The sequence below is a fragment of the Anticarsia gemmatalis genome, chromosome 17 (genome assembly GCF_050436995.1).
Source record: "Anticarsia gemmatalis isolate Benzon Research Colony breed Stoneville strain chromosome 17, ilAntGemm2 primary, whole genome shotgun sequence".
In the NCBI taxonomy this organism is placed as follows: Eukaryota; Metazoa; Arthropoda; class Insecta; order Lepidoptera; family Erebidae; genus Anticarsia; species Anticarsia gemmatalis.
Window position 1 is genome coordinate 5,938,976 of NC_134761.1, and position 20,799 is coordinate 5,959,774.

At 32.1% G+C, this 20,799-nt stretch overlaps 1 protein-coding gene across 1 annotated transcript in view; it reads right to left on the reverse strand.

Annotated features, from left to right (window-relative positions):
* Positions 1–672: 672 nt before the first annotated feature.
* Positions 673–20,799, reverse strand: part of LOC142980020 (lysosomal proton-coupled steroid conjugate and bile acid symporter SLC46A3-like) — a 40,618-nt gene continuing 20,491 nt past the window's right edge. Inside the window, exons 3-5 of the mRNA XM_076125286.1 lie at positions 16,127–16,348; positions 4,678–4,834; positions 673–816 (exon numbers count right to left, since the gene is read on the reverse strand). Of these exons, the coding sequence (XP_075981401.1) occupies positions 729–816; positions 4,678–4,834; positions 16,127–16,348 (467 nt within the window). The 3' untranslated portion in view covers positions 673–728. The remainder of the gene's footprint in view (positions 817–4,677; positions 4,835–16,126; positions 16,349–20,799) is intronic.

The following is a 20,799-nucleotide window of genomic DNA, read 5'->3' on the forward strand; positions in this document are numbered from 1 at the left end:
GACAGATTATTTTGTCAAACAGAATTTTAATCAATTTAATCTGAATCTGGGATAAATCATGCATGCCAAGCCTTAGTCGTTGGGCTATATTCACGGTACTTGTGTTACAATTTTGTAAATAAGCACGTATTATATAATTTTAAAGCCGTAAAGTTATGCAAATAGCGTGAATTTAAAATTGCGTTAATTCCAACCTAATATGAGAGGCTTTATTTCTTTTTCAATATGTTTTAGAAAAAAAGACTGCGTTGAAACGTAACCACCAACATAACGATATTTTTTTTTACTAATTGTGTATTATTGTAAGCGTTTAATTTCGCTTCATTATCACTATATTTTCTGACTATTCAGCTCTTAAAATTGATTAACACCTTTCAAATTTTCAAAACCTTTTTATTATTACGAAAATTTAGTATACCTACTTATACCTGAAGAAACTCAGTGTCTTTTCGATTAAATAATATCTATGCATGCTTCAGAATAAAGGGGTTTCGAAATATTGCATATTATTATGTTCAGCAGCTGTGCGATGATAATTATTCTTCTTATAATGACGAATCAATGTACGCTATTTTATTTTCTGCTCCTAGAAGATTTGCTCAAGAGCCCTTTTTTTCAGAGAGTTAAACGCAATGGGATGGAAAGAGGGTTTTGGAAATAAAATACGCACGGTTTTCTATACAAACCTTAAATTTATTGAGATTTTAAAACTTAACAATAAATATTTATCAAAAACGAGTGATTTCATTCTCCTTAGGTTTAGTTTCGGGCGCGGGTAAGGCTAGGGCTTCTTTCCTTCGGAGGCTGAAGAGTAATCTGTGAAAGAAAGAAATAAAAATTTAGTAAAAAGATTTTACTCTAAAGGATTTAGATTCGACAGTTTGCAATAAGTCGGATAGGTATTTGGAAAATTATTTTTTTACGCTGCAAGTATGTATGTAAGCTTCATATCTAATCAACTATGGTGAGTATAACATAGACATATTATTTATTTATGTCAAAAGATCTTGACCCTTAGTCTGTTCCAACCAAAAATATGTTTATCACGATCTATGAACATTGTAGGACACATAATAATACAATGTCAATCATAACCAGAAACAAGGATAACTTAAATTGGTTAGGAATTTATCTACCGCAGAACACCCGTAGCAAACGTCTCAACAGTCGCTACTAGCGAGTATTGAGAGTATGACAATTAAGAAGTACTGCAAAAATAGTTCCTACGACTCACGCTAGAAGCGCTGATCAGAATTTAATGTAAAATTTCTCGATAGCTAGCCGGTTGTCAAATAATCGATATTGGTAGAGAATCGCGCTCCCGCATCCCTTATTGTAGGCCAAACGAGATTGAAACCAGAATGTGTTCCTATTCCCATGTTACGGTTGACGATATTTGATTTCTACGTTTCTTCCTATTTTTCTATTATCTTCGTGTTTTATGATCGAGGGAATATTGATACGTATACGTAGCTGCATCTGTCTGTCTGGGCGGTAGTGTATATGATAGTTAATATATGTGTTGGGCTCGATTTCCGCATCGAAATATGCTATAGCTTAATAGTAGATTGGGAATGCATTTTATACTTCTGACATATTCAAACGGCTTCTTTAGTGTGATTTCTATACGATACAGCACATACATGAAAACGATTAATGAACTGAATGTTCGTGATAATACGAAAGACTATTTATATTTATTCGTTTGAAATCGTTTACGCAAGGATTTTTGTATACAATGAAATTCAAGATCTTGGCTTATTTGGACCGAAATATATTGCTTAGTAAATAAAAGCGCTGAATAGACGCCTTGTCTGAGTTCTGCGTCGTAATACTAAACGAATCAGCGACTGAATGTGGGTACAGGAAGTTTTTAATTAAACGTCGATTTTCTGAGTGGAACTATTTAAAACGAACCAGAGACTAGCGTAGGATGGCTAGAACACAAATTGAAAAAACGTCTGACCAATTAACTGGACAATGTCTAGGATTTCTGCTTTTGTCTGCAGACGTAGTGTTTCACGCTAGGTACGTTTTCTTAAACCGCTTTAGAAAGGAATTAAATAGCTCAAAGATCTTTGGGTTTCAGTAACTATTGATTTCCATGTCTTTGATAAAGTAATAAATACCTAAATATAATGTTCGGATATTCGTTTTTATTAAATGCACAATTGACCAAAAGACTAATCAGTTTACTAAAGTAGCAATAAATCTTTGAAAAGCTGTAAAATTTGTTTTGTTGGGATGGCTGCTATTTATCCAGATGAATCCGGCTGTTTATGTTAAAGATGTCTAACCAGTCGACAAATATTATGGCATGACTAACAAAAAGTCCTTTGGTATATTTAAGTATATTGAACTCTACCTGTTAATATACATTATGGAAAATAAATGCTAAATGACAATCACATTTAAAAAACTTTGAAGTGCGTTATTATGACTTGTTTGTTTACAACCAGTTAGCATGAACCTTTGTAAACACCTATTGAATCCTCAAAACTTCGGTAAATACGATTGCTAAATAATAAATCAAATTGTCCTGATATTTCAAAGCCTGCATATTTCAATAAGACTGCATAATTATCTTTGCTTCAACCAAAACTTAGCCAAGAATATTTGAGGCTTTAAGAACTTGGACAATAGATAAACACAGCCCTGGGGTGTTGCGGGCACTTTGGTCAAACTAATATCTAAATACTGCGCCATACATAACTTATTGTTATTTATGGGCTGACTAAACTTTCCAACATTTTACAAAATATTTTCTTTGTGTAAATGCGCAATGTGCAAGATTAATGCGTTCTTGTCAAAATAGAAGCAAGGTTACAAATAGCTAATAAGTTAAAAATGACATTTCTAAATTGAAAGTACATAAAGATAACCTCCAGCAGAATAATGACTTTTATTTTTACTTGACATTCACCAGTCACAATAATAGAAACAAATTAGATTACGAGATACACGCAATTACTAGATACCTGTACGCAAATCAAGGTCCCACAATTTCCCATTTCAACAACGGCAAAGTGTACACCATAAAAAATACTATCATAGGGCTTGTAAGGCCATAAAAAGTTCATACAGAAATAGAAAATATCGGTTCAAGGCTACAATAGTGAAATCTGTTGATTGACAAAATTAAGTATAGTAAGGGCGAGCGCTCGATCTGACCGCAAGGTCTCTTTTTGTTGCGATGTTGAAATGTAATGCAACTGCTTAGGCAACGTGCAGCTATGCGCTTGTTTAGCATTTTCGAGATGCAAGCATACATACATTATTTACATTGTTGATGATGAAAAATTATATGTTCTCTTTGTTGTTACAGATGCTGCAATTACTTTGGACCACAGCCTTGCTTTTTTAGATTGTTATTGTATTACTACATTTCTGATCCTAGTTTAAATAACGTACTAATGTAGTCAACCTCAAATATTCAGTCAATTTGTTTTTAATTTTAAGTTTTGAATTGCATTTTGTTATTGGGATTCCCGAATTAAATTGCAATTTCGCATGGCAAAGACCTACACGTCACCGTCAATATTTTGTCTGGTTAAACTAAAAATAATGATTCAGCAAATCTCCATTGTTGCATGGAATCGAACGCGTTTTTTATTTCCGTTCATTGATACCGATTCAATGTCTGCGCCGCTCCGGATTTTAATCGAAAAGGCTAAACAAAATAAGTTAGTCATCACCTTCAGTCGTGATCCAATGACACTTATGATTTGAAGTCTTTGTCTGTTCAAACAGTTTGTTAGTTCAGGTAAACTTGCTTACATACAGAATATACCTTTTTATACCCGAAGGTGTAGGCAGAGATGTATCAAATACACCCACGTTTCTTTTTTAACAATGTCAGTCTCATGTAAATGGGGGCGAGCCTATAGCCATTTACCATAGCACTTTAAACGACCTGTAAATTGAATCCAAGGCATCATAATCTGCAGTTTGATACACTACCGTGCCTCAGAGGCAGTCCTTTCAGTTTAAGTCCCTTTAAACCCAAGCAACGTAGAAGCTATTGACTCGGATCGAAAATCGGCATGACATTAAGGAAAATGTTTACCAAGAAACCAGATAAGTGGCACCATAAAGACGTCATTCATCTGCTTGCATTTTTTTATAATAATACCTCATATCGTGTTCTGTTGATCATATGCCTACATTGCAAAACGATTGATGAGTATCATAAGTTATTGTACGCATAATGAATATCTATTAAAAAAGGCAGAAAATTACTTATGTGGCATGAGATTCCCTCAGTTAGTACTATTTATTTTATTCTATTTCAATGCATGATCTGTAACAAGTTTGACTGTCTGGCTAAAACGGTTTAAGAGATACAGCCTAGTGACAGACAGATAGACAAACGGATAGGGAGGTCTTAGTAATAGTTTCTCGCTTTAACCTTTAGGATAAGGAACGGTAATAATGTCCTCAACGTCAAAAACACTAGATTTGGTGTATTGAAAATGTGTTGAATAGTATCTCGATTCTCTACTAAGACTATCGACTACCGACAACCGGCTTGTCGTCGAAAAATTTTATATGAAAATTTGATCAGCGCCTCTGATGGGCGTCGTAGGAACTACTTTGGCAGTAAATTCTATAAGTCAAACTTTCAATACTCGACAGTACCGACTACCGAACGTACAGACTCGCGCTATAGATACTTACAATAATATAGCTATGGCAGGAACGGCGAGCGCGGCGCTGATGAGGTAGAAGGCGCCGGGCATAGTGGATAAAGTGCTGAGGTACACCTTGCTGTACACCGGGGAGTACACCACCGGTACCAGGGCCTCCGATATGCTTATTAGAGAGCTTGTTTTACCTGTAACAGACGAAAATACGGTTTAAAAACGTTAGGAAAACTGTCATTCGCATAATTTTAAATGGGTCAAGATGATTGTTCAATTAAAAACACATGCATTATTATTTATATATTTTTAGCCTATGTCGTCCCATTGCTGGGCATTTACCTATATAAGATAGATAATAGCTTGTCAATGTAGCCTGTCTCCACCCGCACTTAAAATAAAGATAAAGACCCCTTTAAAGCTCAAACACTGCTTAACCTTCAGTATAAGTACACAATTTATTTTATCTGAAAACTTGAAAAAAAAAATGAAATTTTAACATAAAGCACCGATAGCTGTACCTACCTACAGTTAAGCAAGACCGATAGTTAATTTACCATGTATTCTATCAGATTAACTCTTAGGAAAGGTCCCCTAAGTAATAAATACAGTCTGATCAGTTTCCAAACACCAAACAATGTCCCGATTGAACACTCAATTTCCTTTAAAGTGGTTTATCCTGCATACATTTGCAACTAGGAAGTCATCATTAATGTAGAATTGACCTGACATATTTGGAAACTATGTCAAAGGGCACAAGGCTATCTCGTTTAATAACACAGTTATAGTTTAAGTAAATTATGACCTAAAAAATTATGCGCATTATCTAATACAACAATATTTTTGTAAATAAAGTCATGAATTAAGGGCACTCATACAATTTCGTGTTTTTAGTTCAACAACTAAATAATTTACTTTGGAACAATGAAGAGTAAATTCTGTAGAAAATAATATTCCATGCTGTATTACTCGTTGGGCTTTTCCAATATTCGATATAGGGACGCTAATAAGTTTTCTATACAAAAAACATTGATAGCTACTATTGATAGTTGTTCGAAATCGCTTCTCTGTATCGTGAATGCAAATATATAAATTTTATAGAAATTATATCATTTTATGTTTTTTTTATTTCATTCGCAACGCATTCAATTTGTATTTTTAACCGACTTCAAGATCGTCATCTGTATATTTTTTTTAATTGTAACAAAATGTTCATAGTCAATAGTGCTTTGTGATCGGTAAATGACCTAAGACTAATTACGCAATCTTACAAAATACGACGGCACCGATAGCACAGTGGTTAAGGCCGCTGTTAAAGCGGTTATTGTGCCGGGGTCGATTCCCAGTCAAAATAAATATTAAAAAAGTTTATATGACACATAAATGATAAAAAGAGATTTCTGAAGCACGAAATTTAATGCAATACGAAGAATCAAGAAAACGAACCGAAATTATATGCCGACGCTTTTTTATATTATGTAGACACCAAAAAATCAAAAACCACTGGTATAGATAGAAAAAGATATAAACCGCCTTATCCGCTAGTCGAATACATTCGTTATTCTCCTTGCATTTGTCTTTCACGTTCGTGAGTAAATTGGGACGACTGACTGCCTGCTTTGTAACAGGACATTTACTTGTCTACTAGGAAATCCTGTACCACTGTTATAATCGAACTAGAAAATTAGCTTTAAATTTACCGATGAATGAGTAAAAGGCTAATAAAATAAAAGGTTTTAGACAACCGCGTTCATTTTAAATAAAATAAGATATAGTTTAGTGGACAAACTTGAGTCGATTTTGTAAGAATATTCTCAATATGCAGCATAGTATTTTGTATTTTTACCCGACTGCGCAACGCAAAGGAGAGTGATTATAAAAGATGCGAAGCGTAGAATTTGTGACGAACTCTTCGTCGGAAAACCCGTTATATTTACATCGAAATAAAACAAGTACCCATCTAGTTTTTTTATTTTCTCCATGTTAAACATTCTGTAACTGCGGAATTTTTAACTACGAAACAAAGTTTTATTTTTGTGAAGTTAGTATGTAAGTCCGTACACGCGCATAAAATTTCTTGGAAGTTTGAAGAACATATTTCTTCACAACAACAGTTCAGGGTAAAGAGAAAATTTTCAAGTACAAGCCTTTCATTCTAAAAATAGTAAAAGAAAATTTTTCGTAAATTAATAACAATAAAATAATAAATTATCAAATACTATTGTTTGTGGATTTATTCGATAAAACATTAATACTAATTGAGACGGATTAATAATTTATGAATAGAATTAATTGTTCGTTAATTAACGAATGCATTTTACTTACAGACCTGTGCAATATTACTCAACAAAAAAAATGTGACGTCACGCCATTATGTTGGCAACACGTGTCGAAAAAAAAAGTTTATCGATTGTATAAGATTCCATAATGTAAGAACTATAATGTTACAATAATTATGTAACTAATGTGATATTATGTATATTTATATGTGGATGTCGTAAAACAGTGTTGCGATATAATATAGACCTACAATATAATAATAATATGTATAAATAAATGTATCATTAAATGTGTTGCTAAGCGCATAACTCAAGAACGGCAAAACTGATTTGGCTGATGCTCTTGTGGAGTTTTATGACGTTTGAATAGTCTCACATTTGTGAAAAAAAATCTTATAAATATTAAGATAAGCATAAAACATAATCAAGTTATGTAAATAAATCTAAAACAAGTGAAGGTACATCAATTTTGCAACATTTGACTATTTTGTGTTTACCACTTACTATCAAAATAAACAGAATGTGGCTACGATGATTTAATTTCCTTTATATAATAGAGCTAGTTTCAATAACCTATCGCCGGATAAGAACAGTACTACTAGTACCACTTAAGCTAGAAGTTAACTGTTGCTAAGTAACCAAACAATCCCTATCCGACAATACCTTATTGAAACCGAGTCTATCTAAAGAAACGAGAGAACAAACTATCTTTATTTAGATCAACCTATCTCTCTTCAATACATCCCATTGTTACATTCCACTACATAAAAGGTAAAACAATATAAAAACCACGTTTAAGAGTAACAGTTAGTCATCATACAATTATGCAGTTAGCGGATAATATGCCACCGGTATTGGATATAACATGCTTTGAATTAAAACGTGATCTATCGAACAGATAATTTATCTCGAGACCCGTTTAGTTCGCTTAGATAATAATATAATATAGAAGCAGATGTGTCATCTTTTTGCAGTAGCTGATTATGTCCTTATCCCACGTTTGAATGTGTTTCCTTCTAAACTAAGTACATACTGTAAAGGAGATTTTGCTGATGTTTTCAACAACAACAACTCGCCACCTGTCCTCCTTAGGAAGACCAAGGATTGTGGGAGTACGAAGTATAATTTAAAAGTAAATAGTTGAGATAAACTTTTTAAAGTGTGGTTTATAGGAGATCATTTAAATATTGATTAAATTTAGTGAAAATATATGTAATTTGCATATGAATGATGAATACTAGAAAGAGTAAGAGGGACTTTTAATTACGTGAGTGCGTATAACGAAGCTTTGGAGTGCGTATAAGATGAATGAATGATTGTATGGAACTATCCAAACGGTGAACAGTTGATAAAACAGATCGTTTTTTAGCAAAAGATGGGTGTATCGGTAATTTATAAGCATTGTCGTCTCTAAATAAATTACGATAAGATTGTAAGAGGAAAAATAATTAATGAAGACAACAAATACTGCGGGCTACGGTTCATGTGTTAACTAAACACATTTTTTTACACTGTGGCCCTTAATACGCAAACAAGTAGTAATTGTGTAAATAAAATATTAAAATATAACATACGTGCTGTAATTACTGATAAAAGGTTTTGTCATCATAACAAAAACTATAATATTTATCTTATGAATCGTTTTAACTTCCGTACTTTAGAGTAACAAATGTAGTAGAGTTACACGTGTCAGTATCATTCAGGAATTTCAAATAATCTTCAGGAAAACTACAAGTATGAGTAATAAATAATAAGAAACAATTAGTTACCCACGGTTTCTGAGGTACATTTAGCGGTAGCTTATTTATTGAATAGCGTTTATTTTATTTCATATTAGTTTAAACGCTATTGAATAGATAAACTACGGTTAAATGTTCCTCAGAAAACGGGGGTAAGTCGCTTCCAAATTTACTCTTAATAAATCACGTAATAGTTTTTTGCTAGCAATATTATTTGGGCATGAAAATAACACTATTAGCTAAAACTTGACCTGTGAAATCGATATTAAACAAAAGATTAGCACATATTCGTTAAGAAAATCTGTGCAGATTTCTGAATTTGCGTTATTCAATAGAAATATCTACTACCACTAGTTTCATATTTCCACGTGCAACAATGTTCTGAAATTTCTAATAGTCCAGCAACTTCTGTCGCTAACTGTGCGCAATATTACGCCGGTTACTTAATAACCGACAGTATGAACATTTCATCACGTATTCGTATGTAATCAATGAAAGTTTCCTCCGGACGTCGAGTGATAATGTAAATAGGAAAAATCCATTGGTACATAAGTATTTCCTTTATATCAAAGTATCAAGAATACGCAGGTACCTACGTTATACGAAAGACCGTTATCGTTGAAGTTTTTATCTCAGGACGAGTTGACAGCCTGTGTTCATTGTTTCAAGGCGAATATTTGTAAACAAATTGGACAAATAGAGTATGCCTGTACATGTCGCAATGCGCATAGAAACGAGAGGCTGTCTGCATATTTGTTATTAAGAGTGAAAATTATACTGTCATTTGTTTTGTTACTATTAATAATATCGGCACCTGTGTTCTTTGTTTGACTTCTTTTGTGTATTTTTCCAATGTTTAATATTTCATAATAGCTAAAAATAACATTGTAATTAAAGATGACTGGCGTAAACTTTACCTGTAGGTAATGCATAGCGAGGAGAGGGAAGCTGTAAATGTTGATTTTCTGTGTGATAAATAATTTTCTATTTTATATTAGGTTATTAAACTATACTTTCGCTCAATTTACACGACTTAGCTCTAGGCAGAATCTAATATAATCAAAGCACAGTTTGTAAATAATTTATTCCAAATACTTACTTAGGTTGTATTTACTTATATTCCACCTCTATTTATTCCATATACCTATTTTGAGTTCTACTTAGCGAGCAGACTACATCTTTGTATATCAAACAACATCATCGTGGATTATTAATAGCCAAGTTTTCTAGAACCTTCCCCAACCCTAAAGCCAATATTAATACGCCTGTTTCAACACAATTGTTAAAATAACTGTCCATAATTTATTTACTTTCATGTAATTAAATGACTTTACCTTTAGTTACCATGTGACTGTTACCAGAGAGCTCATACAAAGATAAATATCTGTTTCATCATTTTATCTTAATTTTGAAAAGAAGAATGTTTCTAATCAAAACTATGACTAATTTATTAGTTTAAATACACGTGAATTGCGAAATGAATCTCATCATACGTTTCAGCTTTTGCTAAATGAAATTCTGGAAAGAAAAACATAAAGTTACTGAAGTCAAATTATGTTTGAAACTTATTTTTTAGGTGTGTTCAAATAGAAGTCACGTTAGCTTAAGCTTAAATACGAATTTCTTGAGATATATCGTACTACTATGATTACTAAGAGGAATGTTTAACGTAGCATCTACAACTAGTATGAGAATGGAAAATACTAATTTAAATGTTTCTTTAAGTAGCTGTGTGAGAAACATAATTGCTTTTATATTATTTACGTTCTCACATCTAATCAGCCTTCATTTCTCTTTCGTCTCCTTAAACTAAAACTGTAAGATTTTATCACAATAAATTTCTGTACCTAGTGGACCTGAAAGATTAGTTTTACCTGCGAATAAATCACTTATCTCTATAAATTTAAAAGGTAGATAAACCTAGGTTTTTCTAAATTTATCGAATAAGGTACGAGACTAACAGACATGGACTCACTCCTACTGGGTTTAATAAATTGAATTCGGTCACTTTTCTCAAACAAATATAATATAACAGTTTTTCACCGATTACAAATGTTGATTGATATAAATAGGTGACCTCATAAATTGAATTGTTATTAAAATGGACTAAGATGGTCTCGTAGCTTTCAGTCCTGCAAATATTGGTAGTGCAAATACTTATTTCCATCTGATCTATGAGATTGTTACGTTTGTAAAGATCCCAAACTTTTTTGAACTTAATTTGAACACGTTTGAAAACTCACGGAGGTGGGCGTTAATGACTGCGACACAGTTTTAAACTAATGCAGTCATTACCGTGCACATAACTGTTTTGTATTACCAAATCTTTTGTGTTCAAATGAATACATTTTTATTTTATTTATTTTTATTTTTTTACGTTAACGAAAAACAGGGACAGTTAAAGACATTTTGAAAATCAGGAAGTGATTAACATAGGAACTCTTTAATTAGGCCAGAAGTTGAATGACTGACCATTGATAACAATAATAATATTATGCGAAATGATAGTGTCTGTTTTTTATTTTGCATGATAAACCGTGACTGTTATGAATATTATGTTAGATAATTATATAGGTATGTAGCGTAACGTGTACGCAAACTATATCAATAATATATTTTCAACACAAAAAATGAATTTTATTACAGTTTATGAAAAGATTTTCATATGTGTAGGCAAAGATGTACTAATTAAACACGAACATTTGGCCATTAACTACTTCACTCCAATGAAATAGGGGGCGAGCCTATTATTATTTACCGGACAGGTTACCAAATTTCGAGCTACTATTGAGAGATATCTATACATAGGTATAATAAAGCAGTAATTCTTATATCAATTTTGAAAGAACAATATCACAATAAAACATTTAAAAGTTCTAAACTTTTGCACTCATCCTTGTCAAAATGCCACGTACAAAACAAAAATATATATTCATTTATAATTTTATTGCGTCAATCGTAATAGGACAATATTATTCCGTGAATCACCGTGCAAAGTCACGGATAATGCATTTACGATACTTCAGTTATTAAACGCGAGAGAAACTAACCTTATAATCTGAGTAAAAATATTTACATTAGTGAATATATCTAAAAAATAGAACGAAGGTGATTCAAGACTGTTTGGTTTTCACGAAAATGGCGATAACACGGGTTGTTGTTACTCGAGTTTTCGAGAGACAGGAAAACGGTAACATATCATCAATCTGATTCATAGACTACCTGATGAACGTCTTGTAAAGTTTATCTTAATATTTTTATTATTTGCAATTGTTATTTTAAGATTAAAAGATATAAAGTAGACAGTGAGAATCGTAAATGGATTATTTGTAATCTTTTCGGGAAAACTTCGTGGGGTAACATGTGAACCGTGTGAGAAAAGGATTAGTATAGCTTTGAGTTTGACAGAACACGTGTTTAGTCAGCCCCTTAAGTACGTTATATGGTCGACTAGCTGACCCGCGCAACTTCGCTTGCGTCACATAAGAGAGAATGGATCAAATTTTCCCCCGTTTTTGTAAAAAAAATTACTGGTACTCTGCTCCTACTGGTCGTAGCGTGATGATATGTAGCCTTCCTCAATAAATAGGCTTTCTAACACTGAAAGAATTTTTCAAATCGGACCAATAGTTTCTGAGATTAGTGCGTTCAAACAAACAATCAAACAAACAAACAACCTCTTCAGCTTTATAATATTAGTATAGATTAATAATGTTATTTTTAAGTTATTGTAATTATTCTAAATCATAACGTTTTATACACTGCACCCGAAAATGTACTTATTAGGTATATTTACTTTTCCGTTGGATATTTGATAGCTTGCGGCAGTCGACCTGCAATGATGCCAGAGATCTTTTTTTTCAGTAGTCCTTTCGACACCAAATTTTAATGATGATTAATTTACAAAAACTTGCTTTGAACCATCGTTATTGTTGCTATAACATAATTCAGTGCTTTTATAATAATATGCATACACTGCGAATATAAATGCAATGATTTAGTTTACGCATGAAGGCATTGTATTACAAATTGATAAAGTTTCCATCTCAACAGTGTTCAACAACAATTTACAAACATTAGATTTGATTCGCCTTCGCGGTTTCCAACTTACGTCATTTACTTATCAATTCAGTCAAGTGTATGGCTATTTTCACAGTATTTTAGATAATACACATTTGCCGGTGTGAAATATCATTATTTTATGAAAAGTTTCGTATTAAAAATACGTTTGAAGACAATACTCGCATTAGGAATGCATGAGCGCGTGGCACGAGTAAGATTAGGATGTTAACGAATGTAGGTATGTATGTCCTTACCGACAGATGTCGACTAAGGAATGTATTTCTAAGAACCCAATTTTGAAATGGTTAAACCAGATAATAGAAGTCGGCCTTTAATATAATTATAATAAGCTGGGGTGATCATTGTCGTATTATAAATTATCTGACTACTTAGTAGAGAGCCGAGCTCAAGTTATAATTATTCTTACTGTGTATCAGCTCCAAAATAACACATCATCAAACAAGCCACTGTCAGCATAAGTCTGCATATCGCGGATGCTCTAAATTCTGAATTTTGTAATTATTTGCAAGTTGCGAACCATGGATACAAGACTCTTCGAAGTTGTTGTACTATATAACGCAACTACTTCAAAAACAGAAGACTTTTAAAATTAAAAACACATATAACAGGTGTTTTGCGACCACACAAACAAGTTGCGGAGATTGGTTCCGCATTACATGTATTTACAATAATCTAATCATACACCTACTATTACATTTCACAGCTAGACCACAATTACGAACTTTGACAAATGTTGTGGAAAAACATTCCGTTTTTCCACAACATTTATTTTATTAACATTAAAAATTTCAATGCATTGAACACTTCCTTACAATTCTCCCATTATATAATTAGCGGACGCCCGCGACTTCGCCCGTGTTGCCTAGATTGAATAGCTGTACAGCAAAAAAGTTTCATTTAAATCCGATCAGTATTTCCCGTAATTAGCGCTACAAACTTACTGTTTTATTATAATATGTACTAACAGAGTTCGAGAAATATAACCTATAACTATATAACCCTACAAATATCCTACCGATAATACCTATACTAATATAGACAGATACCTACTAGATTGTCGACTTTTTATAAATACCACACTTTACATTTGAATACCAATGTTTAGTGTAATTTAACTATGTATAGGAATAATACAGGCAACATTTAATTTTACATACTTTACATACGTACCTTTGACTCATACTTCAAAGAACCGTTTAATCAAGATGGACACCATCTTCATCATAAATTAATTATTTATAGACCATACAACATGCTTATCGAACATCAAAATGCAGATTCAAAGTTGTTTGTTTTCAAAGCTGTGGTAAGTAGCCATATTATTCTGTCTTAGTGATAAACTAAGTAGAAATAACTGGTTATTACGAGTAGATATTATGGCTTTATTATACTCTAATGTAAAGATACAAGATCTATTAATTATATTATAATAATCAGTATAATATAAATGCCTATTTTTTACAATATCATCTAATCTGTATATCAAAGTCTTCCGTTACTAAGTGACTGACCGACAGACAACGCACAGCCGAAACTACTAAACCTTAGAAACTGAAATTTGGATATTGTAGGGGCGAGATGATTTTTAGAAATCCCATTCTAAAGAGAGTGAAATTATGTGCAGGCAAAGCCACCGGCGGAAAGTCAGTACAAAAGAATATACAAGGGAAATTTTGGGACCTCGTTTTTTATTTCACGAGAATAAAAATGAATTTCCCACGGCTTTCTGAGGTACATTTGGTTAGTGTTTTATCTTATCCTAGAGTAACAATTATTTCCTAATTGATAAAGCTCTTCCACTTGTCAAAGGATTCTAAAATATATTTATATATTATAATAGAAGGAAACACCTAGAAACCAATGAATATTAATCAAATATAATAAATTACCGGTAATTACTGTATCGGTCGAGTGTTCTTTTCAATTACTTAGCAACAATTTATGCATTCTCAAGTTGATAGTAGCGTCTTAGTAAATTTCCTAACATTTTCAGCGACTAGTTTTTTAAGTAATGGTATAAAAAATCAATTGTACCGGAGCGTGATTTCATACTGTTACATGATGAAGCGTTAAGTCGAGAATCGAAAAATGTGTACAAAAATTAAAGGATGATCGTTTATTAGTCCTGACATTTTTAATGAATTGCAATGAGCACACAAGGGTCACGTATGACGGATGACATTTTAGTAAAATTTTATTTTCACAGATTTTTTTATGTTAAAATACCTTTCTATTTTTTTTACGTTGTATCGTAGCTGAGATTTGAATCGTACTAAAGTACCTATTTGTCTTAAAACTGGTCCGAATATGATAATATATTTTAAAATAACAATAGAAAAAAAAAGAATATTAATATTTTTATTTCGTTGCGTAAATAGCAACAGCTGTTTAGTTTTTCCTTTACTTAGTCTTAAACAACCTATCAGAGCTTCGAAGAAGAGATAAAAAAAATATTAATTTATTTTAACAGTAAACTGAGCATAATTTGGACATTGTGGACATCGTTGGGGGAGGCATATGTCTAGCAGTGGACGTCTACAGGCTGATAATATATGATGATGATAGCATAATTTGTTCAAAGTACAAAGTATCATCAGTACAAACTCGTGCGTTAAAGAAAGTATCTAATCGCACTAAGCACCCGTTTAATGCATGTATTGATTTATTTACGCTACACAGACAAAAATATTTATCTAACACTAATTAACTTTACACATTAATCATTTTCTTGATAACTTTGTCACACTTCTGTATAACAATGTAGGGCAAACTCGTTTTACATAATATACGATACATAATATTAGGTATATCGTATGCATCTGCTTGACCTTTGCTCCTAAATTGATATAGATTATAATAATATACTTGTTTACTAATATTGTCTGAGTATTTATGCTTTAGACGTGTCGCTAGGTGGAAATACTTGTGATTGAACTTAGCTGAGTTGTTCAGTATTTTGGGATATAAATCTGAACCTTACTTTTTTGTAGTGTTTGCATTCGATTTTATTCAACTAACGTTTTGAGCTCATTACAAATCATTTTAATACCAGTCCAGTTCAGGATTGCGAAATGGTATTAAAAATTATACAGCACGTAATCTCAGATACTGAATCTTTTTCGTTATGGAAAATTAATTTACCGACAGTCTTTTGAAATTATTTCAGTCTTGTTTTAGAATGAATACGTCTTAATATTAATCTATAGACTATAAACTAAGTCATTGTGATAATTATATTTTTTTCCAAATTTTAATATTATGTATTATGTTTATCCTCTCGTTATTTTGATTAACAAACCCTGCACATTTTTCGAAATAGAATCATATATTCTTCTAATTTACATCCGCAGACACAGAAATAGAACAAAATTTGTCTTTTACTCACCAACTTCATCATCATTCACCAACTTAGTGGCAATGGATCGGAGAGACGTGGCTCCAGCAGAACTGAACATGTCCAGCACTGGGCCCAGGAAATACACGGTGCGATTCGGCGCCATCGCATACACCACGCTAGCTGCTATCCTGCTCAAACACGCGATGATGCCGATAACGCTGTCCTCTATGTTCCATCGCTTGCTGAACAAATATATTGTTATGAAGGAACCTGCAGGCAAATATTTATCATGAGATAATGCAATTATTTGTTACTGGCACTTTGTTAAATGTCATAATAAGATTTAGTACTAGTGCGTTTTAAATTTTAAAGCCTGTTCTTCCGGTTAAAGTTGCCAGATGGTTTTTAAAATTATCTATCTTACCCCCGGTTTCTGAGTACATTTAGCGGTAGTTTATCTATTCAATAGCGTTTTTTATACATGAGTTTAAACACTATTGAATAGATAGACTACCGGTTAATGTACCTCAGAAACTGAGGGTTAGTAAGTAAACTGGCCCGTAATTTTACTTAATGAAGAACATTATGTATCCATGCTGAACCAAAAAAGAATAGGTTCACGTCAATAACGGATAATGATGGGTTAATGTTATAATTATGTGTATTACGATAATATCTAAATTAATTCTGCAAGCCTTTGGGCTGCCGAATGAATATAAATATATCATATTAAAGTATAATCAAAGCTTGAACATTACAGCCAAATATAACGATCATAAAATTTGAATTAGTTGCTAATATATCGTAATAAAGAAGATATATTATGAAAACAACCAATTAGAAATTATAATTATTATACCTTTACGAATACTAGGATACCTTGACATCACATTATCATAGCAGTTTTTCTACAACATTATATTTGATCGATGTCCGTCATTTCAGTCCGCAACTTATGATTATGTCATACGCTGCAGTACTATTATCTAGACCTAGCCGGTCACAGCTACAATTAGATGAACAACATATTATTGACATAAAATATATATTATTATTGTATAATAGTAATATAGTATCAATTATAATACGTTTCCTATCACGCATGTGCATTTGGACAACAAAGTCGCCAGACAAAAATGGCGCGAAACAATGTTAGCTGCCGTTTTTCTTTTGTTGTAAAAGGCAGTCTCTCGAGTGTTGTATCAGACAGCCAGGAAAGTTTATTGCTAATTAATTAATTATTAGTAAAGATACATAAAAAGAAGTCTGGACAACGAATGATAATTTTGTGATAATCATTGACTTATTTAATTGTTACACTTATTTTCCGAAAATTAAAGAATTTCAAGGTTTTATTAAAGTTTTTGCAGTATTATTTTCTCTAAAGTGAATTTAAGTTACTTGAAGAGAAGGCAAAGGGTAGTCGGTACGTGTTTAGCGATGAATTGATATGATTACATTATAAAGCTGTCTTTGGGTAGGTATATTTAATGAGTTTTGTCTAAGAGTGACGGTGTCAGCTGTACCTATCTATGAAATTTGACTTTTGTTACGGCCTATGGCCATTCGCTTTGCACTCAATGTAATACATATTATACATATGTACCTATTGTTACCTTCCAACATTTAAAATAATTTAGTCGTGCGTGGCGAAATATATTTATGTATTTCATACATGTATATGCGTAGGTACGTGTATTTAAATGATAAAAATTACATAACATATATTCGTTTTGGAATTAAAATAAACAACTTTATTTGAATGAATATTTTTGAAATAACGCTCCGCATTCAACGACACTTAGTCGATCGCTCATAATTAATTTGAGTAGGTATATTTTTGTGCATATTTATGAGACTTTTGAAGACCGTAAAATACCTATAAAATTGTTATATTTTGAACAAATTAAATGTCAAATTAAGCGAATGCACCTTTTTTCTTAAAATCATAAACAATCTTGTTTTTGAGTCCCATAATTTACGTTTCATAATCAGAATAACAATAGGTGGTATATTTATTTACGATCAATACTGAGAACTTTGAAGTGACATTTTAAAAATATTTTTGGCTAACGACTCTACCGATGAAGTACGGTTTTTGACTTTGTTTTGTTTTATTGTTTAAAGGGTTCTTATTAAACCTGTAGTTTGTTTACTAACGACTGATAATAATATTATTCATCTATAAAGAGTTCAGAATTTGCATTTTTGCAGTACTACATAATATAACCTTTTGTGATGAAATGTACAGCTTTCGAAAGACCTAAATTTATTACGACATTACATTTTTTTTTGTATACGAGATTATAAACAAACGCATTTAAAGTAATAAAACCAAAAGTAAGATTGTTTTATTTTTTAGGGTGTGTAATTTTCAGTCATTCATATAGCTAAGCTACCTAATTTAATTTGATAATAATATGTTTGTGCTTGCAAGAGAACCTTAAAACACGGGTACCTACTAGATTTCCTACAATTTCCTGATGTACTTATTCCGTGTGAGAATCAAATCCGCAAACGACACGAAATCCTCTGTGACGGGTCCGGGAGTGCCGACAGCCGTGGTGCCTACTTTAGCCTTTGCACTACATGCCCTTTTACGCTTTACTTACGGCTCATATTAGGTCGGGGAAAAAGTCTTTTTGCATTATAGTATGTATGAACTTAATAAAATCTCTTTGGCTTCAAGAAGTACAAATGAGTACACGGTTCATTAGGTTTCTTTCAGTGAGCTCGAGAGGTACCCAATTATCGGGCTTTTTTGTGTAGAGAAAAGATTTTATTACAAGTTCATACATACTATAATGCGAAAAGACTTTTTCCACGACCTAATATAAACCGCACTATTCCTACTAATATACTCGTAAATAACGTATGAAAACTAATTACCATATGAAATCATATCTCCCGTCTTGCGTAGTAGATTTCACGTAGCAAGTAATTACGACGCATCACCTTATCTCCTAACTTCACAATAAAATTACAATAAAAAAGAACTATTTCATTCTCAGTTTGAAATCGCACGCTGTCATAATATTTGTTATACAGTTTATCGCCCCGAGTTTACATTTAACGTGTATTTTACCAAAATAAATAACATTTTCATGATTTTCCCAGCCCGTATCTTTTTTTATCTAATTTATTTAAAGTAGTATTATTAAAGAATGCTTCTACACATATTTATTGCAAAACAAGGCGAAGAAACTCGTCTGATTATGATTTGCGTTACAAAATACCAGTTATTATTATGTCATTAGATTGTGAAATTCTTTGTGACAATCCATTGGGTAATAGAAGTAAAGGAATGTAATAACATACGTACTGGTATTCGCTGTGACACGTGCGATGGTCAATACATAATATGTTTGTAATAAAAAACTATACTCGGTTTACAGTTTTTGCCTAGCTTCTGTCCGCAACTTCATCTGCGTGAAATGCTTTTCCGGAGTAAATAGCATCATATCAAAAAGTCCAGGTTATAGACTCCCTGTGTAACAAATGTCATCAAAATATGTTCATTAGTTTTGACGTGCTTGAGTTACAAATATCCATTCTAACACCCAGAAAAACAAACTTTTGCGTTAATCATACCTACTTGTAAGATTAATGCAAAAATAATGAGATTATAACATTATGCCTTTAGGAAATTAAAAGAGAGAGGAAATAAATATTTTTCGCTGCGCAGTATGATTTTTCTACCACTGCATAATTATTATATTAGTTCAAATTGGTGACATTTTAAATAATTGGTATGTTTTTCGCATAGCTGCGGTCAACTGTGACGTGGTCTAGGAAAATGTGTATATGTTTTATTAACATGTTCTGATCATTGGAAATTAGAATCATTGTTTCGTTGCATTATTTAATATAATAATAATAATATAATTTACGACCTAACGATTATAACGAGAATAATCTATCAATTTTGCATTTATTATTTAATCAACTGAATTATTTTAAATAATTGTATTTTTCTTGCATGTGCAAACCTCCATATTATGCCCGTGTAATTTGGTAGAAAATATTTGACCCTTTTAAATTCGAATAACAGTTAAAAACATATTAGTTAGCAATAAAAGTCGCAGAAATCATCTATTTCTGACAATTCCTCCTCAACGATTAGCGGCTGCGCCTTTCAGAGGCACGTTCACGATTTAATTTGAATCAAATATGCATGTTATTTATGCAAATGCCACGTGAACATATTCACGTGCATATGACATAAATAATAAAAGCTATATTTGTCGTCACTCATAAAGAATGATATTCCGCGATGAGAATATATTTTTTGTCACTTGTGATAGTGACACTATCTTGTACCAAACTTTCGAAGCGTTTAGAAGAATATTAAGGAATATTACTCAAGTTAAAAGTCTATCTATCTTTCGAATGGTTAGTGGTCAACTTAGTCTCAAAGTTGTTTAAGCCGACCGAAGGACTTTCAAATGGCTTAAAAGATACCGAAATCCAAATTGCATGGAAATTATATAATAAAAAAATATTAACTGATATTCATTCATATTCAATTTGGCATAACTCACATATTTTGTAAAATGATTCACGGAATGCTTACTGCAAAATATGTAGATAACGCTTATTTACCATTATGCATTTATGTAACTGTAATCGCAATATATAAAAATATACGTATTTAATTTACCCTATTTTGAAAATATGCCAATATATTATCTGTTTAAAGCCTCATATTTGTATGGTCACGT